General features: G+C 30.7%; 2 protein-coding genes across 4 annotated transcripts; one reads left to right on the top strand and one right to left on the bottom strand.

The window, feature by feature from the left end:
• Positions 1-1,618: 1,618 nt before the first annotated feature.
• LOC119604948 (tetraspanin-33-like) lies at positions 1,619-3,046 on the bottom strand. The gene is made up of 2 exons (XM_037957866.1): positions 2,095-3,046; positions 1,619-1,952 (listed from the first exon to the last, which is right to left on the bottom strand). Exons 1-2 carry the CDS (start codon positions 2,657-2,659, stop codon positions 1,627-1,629), a joined length of 891 nt encoding a protein of 296 aa, XP_037813794.1. The 5' UTR covers positions 2,660-3,046; the 3' UTR covers positions 1,619-1,626.
• Positions 3,047-3,375: 329 nt separating this feature from the next.
• LOC119604969 (seipin) lies at positions 3,376-5,127 on the top strand. 3 transcript variants are annotated; one of them, XM_037957901.1, is made up of 4 exons: positions 3,376-3,448; positions 3,531-4,051; positions 4,119-4,606; positions 4,673-5,127. In XM_037957901.1, the coding sequence occupies exons 2-4, from the start codon at positions 3,768-3,770 to the stop codon at positions 4,972-4,974; spliced, it is 1,074 nt and encodes a 357-aa protein (XP_037813829.1). In that variant the 5' UTR covers positions 3,376-3,448; positions 3,531-3,767; the 3' UTR covers positions 4,975-5,127. The 3 variants fall into 3 exon arrangements, with proteins under 3 accessions (XP_037813829.1, XP_037813830.1, XP_037813828.1); XM_037957902.1 differs by having other exon boundaries at positions 3,392-3,448; positions 3,551-4,051; XM_037957900.1 differs by having other exon boundaries at positions 3,414-4,051.
• The last annotated feature ends 894 nt before the right edge of the window (positions 5,128-6,021 follow it).

Here is a 6,021-nt window from a genome sequence, read left to right as displayed (position 1 = left end):
TAAGAACTAGAGCCCTGCATGAGTAACTCTATTTGCTACACACAATGAGTGACTCATTGCTTTGCACTCAACTCATTGTTTGTTTAGAATAGTATTTACAAAGTTTTGTTATACTCAAACGTTGTGAGTACTATCAAGTGAATGTGCAACTACATTCAAATCGAGCGAGTAAACAATTTGTTTATGTTAAAACAATACAAAATAGATTGTTTGAATCGAATGAATCGATTCAAACTTTTTCTTGAATAAATGGTGAAAATTTTGAATGCTGTTAAAACTAGTTCCTGTGGCCCGAATTCGCTGAAATTTGGTAGTCTTGAGTACAATTGATGACAAGATAATATTATGTTCGAATATTCGAAATTAAGTTCGAAAATTCGAAGTTATGTTCGAAAAATTTTTTATGCTTTTAAATTATTCTTTGAGTCCAAAAAACTAAAAAAAAAATTTTCGAAAATTCGAACTCATGTTCGAAAAAAATTTAAAGCTGATAAAACCAGTTTCCGTGGACCAAATTGGCTGAAATTTGGCAGTGTTAAGTACAGTTGATGACGCTACTATATTATCTTCGACTATTCGAAATTAAGTTCAAAAAATCTGTTAATTTGTCGAACTTAAAAATTGTTTTGCTTTCACTCGATTCACTCACTGTATACTACTTGAATTGAATCACACAAACACTCTCATTACTTGTTTCGTTTGAATTGAGTATTGACTAACATTCCTTATTTTCAAATATACTATTCATTTCATTCATAAAACAATGAGTGAGTCAAACACAGTGTTTGAAAAAAAATCAAATGTTTTAATTTATTATTTAAGTCACTCATGCAGGGCTCTAATAAGAACTTTAAGAGTTATCAAAATAAACTGAGGCAATAAAATACGCAGAGTTTTACAATTATAAAAAATGGCAATGTTTTAGATTGAGATTTTAATTATTCCATAAAAAAATATTTTGTATTTATTACAGCGCGTAAAAAAATTATTTGTTTTTTGTTTTGGTTTGAAAAAACGTTATTATTACTTATTTTACTATTGCGCTTATAAAACAAACAAAATATATAATTTTTTCTCAATAGAATAATAAAAATAAGAATTTGTGTAGTTTTTATTGTAGAATTAGAGAAAAAATGCACTTTTCTTTGGCAATTTGTAATAAAATTTTGTTTGCACGTTTTTGTTAATGTTTTCCACTAGTAATGTGAGAAAATTTATATTTCCTTTAAAGTATTCTTTTTTAATTTAAATTGTGTAAAAAATGAGGGAAGATCTTGAAGAATTGTATAGACCTTGGATCTTAAATAGTTGTAGTTTTGTTAGTATGTTTATAATAATAAAAGGATAAAACTAAAGTATGTAAACTTATTGAAAAATAAAATATTCCTAAAGATAATTTCAGTTGTCTTTTAGGAAAAAATTAAGAAAAAAAGAAACTAAAATTTAACCTATTAACTGATGAGCACTCTCATATTTAGCACTCTTTTTACGTGAACTATTATTGAGCAAGGCAGTATAAAATGCATACTGTAATCTATCGAATCGTAAATATTTGTAGAGAGAAAAAATATGCATAGAAATATTACGGTTAACATCATCACATCACTTCAACATCTACTATTGATTTCACGCAGACCAACGTGATTTTTGCAAATCTATTTGTCCCTCCAATGTTTTGGCCAAGTAAATAACAAATAATTGTATCAAAGCTATACCTAATGCCACACCAGCAATAACATACAGATTTCGTTCAGCCCAAACACGAACAATTTCAATACAACCACTTGTCCAGATACGTTTACTAGCGGCAGCAACCGAGTGTTCTTGTACGCCATAGCCGCACATTATGTTGACAAGACCAGAACTAATGTCGGTAGCATTGATGCAACAGCTGTAGGGAACACCACATTTCTCAACCGATGGTGAAGAACAGTTGAAGTATTCATTTTTGCCTAAAATAAAAAATATATTGAAACAATTAAAAATATATAATTTATAGCCGATTATGGCCTATATGGTAGGTTATTATTATTATCTATAAAAAAATCATGTAGTCATAACTTTTCTCTTAATATTATTTACAATTTTACTTACTCCAATCTTGATAACCAACATTGCTTAGACCACAGCATTTAAATTCCTGCTGAGCGAAATCAATAAAATTTTGCAAATCCGGATCGTCACGATACGAGTGTATAATTTTATCAGTGAACGTATCCTCCAAAAAGGTATTCATATTTTGTGGAAATACAAAGCCCATTATAGCAATAGCCATCTCCATTAGGAAGAAGAGCAACAAACACATAGAATAGAATTTAAGTAAACAAGTATTCTCACGTAAAGCACCTAAACATCCAGCAAAACTGACTACAAATATCACAACACCAGCAATCATCATGACCAAGGAAATATTTAGGATAACATCATAAAAACTCTCCAAGCGTACCCAACCGGTGGACTCCCACTTATCCATAAAAGCGTACAGGCCAATGGCCAATAAGAGGCCACCAAAAAGCCAAAATATAAAATTTAACATAAAGATCATGTATTTGACACATGAGCTAACGTAAGTGAAATTATTAGAAATTCTTGGATGCATGTCGCGTACTTCTATACCACAATACCCACCACCACCTCCGTGATGTCTATAGTTGCTCATGGGTAAGATTCTGCTTAAAGTGATGGTAAGTAGATTTTAGTAATTAAACTTAAATTAGGGAAAAATTCTTATTGGATTTTTGTATGCTTTTCTTGAGAATTATCTTTCTGACTAACTCTCCTGGTGACTAGATATTTGCTTTGTTACGCCTTCCTTTTTTTCACAAATTATAAAATTCAGTTTTTCACTTTAAAGCGGCCATTATTTGATATTTTGCTGTTTATAAACAATTCATAGACACTTTATTTGCAAATATACTAGTTTGTTTTGCTTTTGAAAGCAAATTTTTAATTAAATTTCTATTTTTTTATAATAAATTTGACAAAATTTTCTCCAGTTTGATATATTTTTTATTTTCTTTTTGTTTTCCTTGGTACTGTCAAATTTACAAAAAGAAAAATTGTTTAAAGTCTGGCATCTTTAAATGTGTGTTGTCAACAAATGTAGCGTTGCCAATAAGAAATAATTATAAAAACTATTACAAACTAATTGCAATTACGACTGCTTGCGACAAGCGACTTGCTGACAAAATTTATTTGTTGACGGTGATCTTGTCAAAAAACTAATTGGTGAGAGTATAATAATTGCATTTTGTTATTGTAATGAGTAAATAAAAGCTTTCTAAACTCAACTTTCAATAAAAAGTTCAATGGAGTCTCATCTCTAAGTTTAAACATTTAAATTTTTGGTGGGAAAAATAAATTGCGAGTGGCAACTCTCATTTTCAAATCTTATCAAAAGTTTGTTGATAAACAAATTGCCATTCGATTTGAAAAGCTTTATCTAATGGTAAGTTTTTGTTAGTTACTAATGTTTTCATATGTTTTGTTGTACAAATACATAATGCAAAGCCGATGATCTAATGTTCAAGGGTCACTAAACAAAAATTAGTTCCTAGCCAATTTTGTGGTCTATATACACAGAGACGAGGAATTCCGTTTGCACCTTCAACTACAAGAACAACGTGCAATTATCGATAAGAACTAGAAACTAGTAAAAGTGATGATAAGAACTTCTGAACAGACTTAATCGAATTGCAAATGCGTAGCGCAACTGCAGTATTGTTTCTACCTCGTTCGATTACTGGTGTTTGCGACCTGAGTGCAACATGAATATTCTTTTCCGTTTTATAGTATTTTGTCTGGATCCTTTGGGTCTTGGGCGCCGTTTTTTTATACGGCCAGCCTATAATTTGAGTGTAAATGTATACGATCGTTTGAAGGCAAAAACAGATGAAAAAGTTGATACTTTGCGAGAATTAATCTTGCGTTTGGGTCTTGTGGCCTTTGCTGCTGTATTAATAATTTGGGCGGCTGTCTTTATGTATGCGGCATTTTACTATTTCTATATGCCGGCCATTTCTCATACACGTCCCGTACACATGCAATTCAAGTGAGTATCTGCTGAAAGTGTAATTTCTCAGTGTTATTTGTTTAACTAAAATACAATATATTTGTAGAACTTGCCTCGATACTAGTGCTCCTTGTACGTTCCCCCATGCTCATGTTTCATTAACTAAGAAACAACAGCTTTTAATGGTGGGTCAAGCTTACCGCGTTATTGTACAAATTGATATGCCAGAGTCACCCCAAAATCTGGATCTTGGCATGTTTATGGTTTGTGGTGAAATGCGTGACCACGAATCGATGTTAAGAGGTCATTCTTGTCGCTCGGCCATGATGCGTTATCGTTCTCCCTTGATACGCACCATATCCACTTGGGCCCTTAGTCCTCTGTTCGTATTAGGTGTTAAGGAAGAGTTCCAACAGGTTCCAGTTGAAATATTCAGTCGTTACTTGGAACAAAAACATCATCCCATAACTGATGTTTATGTTGAGATACAATCACAGAAAATCCAATATTATACCGTGTCTTTGCACATTGTGGCGGAATTTACTGGACTACGTTATGTCATGTACAACTATCCTGTTATATCGGCCATAGTTGGTAAGTTTTTAATTATATAATATTCACAATAACAGTAAATAACTTGTGTATATTTTTTTCTTTTAGCCGTTAGCACAAATCTATTTTTCTTATTAGTTGTATTTTTACTGAGTTGGTATCACTGGTCTGATGCCACCTGGCTACGTAATCTTCAGAAGAAATACAACAGTTTTACCAGCACATTAACACGCTCGGCCAGCCGAGTTCTTATGCCCTCAAAAAGTTATACAAGTTTACAAGACGATGATGAACTTAGTTTTCTTGATGATGAGAAATCTAATGTTACCGATGAAATCGATGATATAAGTGCCACCCCAAAGGGCGAAACTGCTGTTAGAGAGAGAAAGTCAGAAAAGGCTAGTTTTTAAAGTTAAGTTAAAGCTAAAAGCACAAAACCTTTTATTTATAACAAAAGGCTGAAACAAATTAAATTTTATGTTTTTTATACATATGTTTATAGTATTGTAAGAAATTGTTTTATAGAAATATACGAGTATAAGCATTTAATAAAAAATATTTTTGCTTTTTTTAAAGATCAATTTAATTAATTTTCCTAAATAAAACTTTATTTGTTTAGTACTCAGTTTTGTAAGAAAATAAAAAACTATTGGATCGAAATTGATATCAAATGGTTCGATTTTTGAGTCAAATGTATAATATACGGCAATTTCTAATCATTAAAAAGTACTTATGATTAAAATTTGATAATAGCCGTACTTAGTCATTTTATTGAATATGTATTTAGGTACATTTGAGTTTATATAAAATAATTTGTGTTATCTTAGATTGGCTAAAACGAGCTACCATTAGTTGTTCCCACTTTTAATTTTTTCCCAAAATTAAACTACCTTTATTGTTCGCTTAAACTATCAAACAAACTAATCGAAAAGTTAAAGAACAAAAAATATCAATTTTTATTTAATCGCATAGATATTTTTTATTAATTCATTCATAAAGGTTTTTATAAACTTAAAAGGTGTATTGCAATTTTTTTGTCCCAAAAATGTTTATTTAGATTTATAAATTAACATATAAATATGTATGTATGTATGTAGCCCCAGAAAATATTAACTTCAAAGAATACAGATTATTAAAGAAATTCTAACTTTTGTCATTACAAAAGTAAATAAAAACATTTTTACGCGCGTACATATGTACGCATGTTTAACGATCGTACACACTTACATATTTATGGTACATGTGTCCATTTTTGCCAAATCATTCTGCATATACATACAAACATTATGTAGAAATATACATTAGGCTGGCCCTACAACTATATGTACTTGTTTAATCTTATTTCAGATCATCGGATAAGAAAACTCGAATCTATTCCCAAAGCTCAAAAGCTTCAAACCTACTTCAGTCAGTTTTAGTTACTTCTGAACCAAATAAAACACTCCTTCGAAGGAAAT

This window comes from Lucilia sericata, unplaced genomic scaffold (genome assembly GCF_015586225.1).
Source record: "Lucilia sericata isolate MDLA Ls3-8-SP2 unplaced genomic scaffold, ASM1558622v1 Contig000447F_arrow, whole genome shotgun sequence".
NCBI classification, from domain to species: Eukaryota; Metazoa; Arthropoda; class Insecta; order Diptera; family Calliphoridae; genus Lucilia; species Lucilia sericata.
Note: the sequence above shows the minus strand (reverse complement) of the source record. Positions and strands in the feature narration are given on the sequence as shown.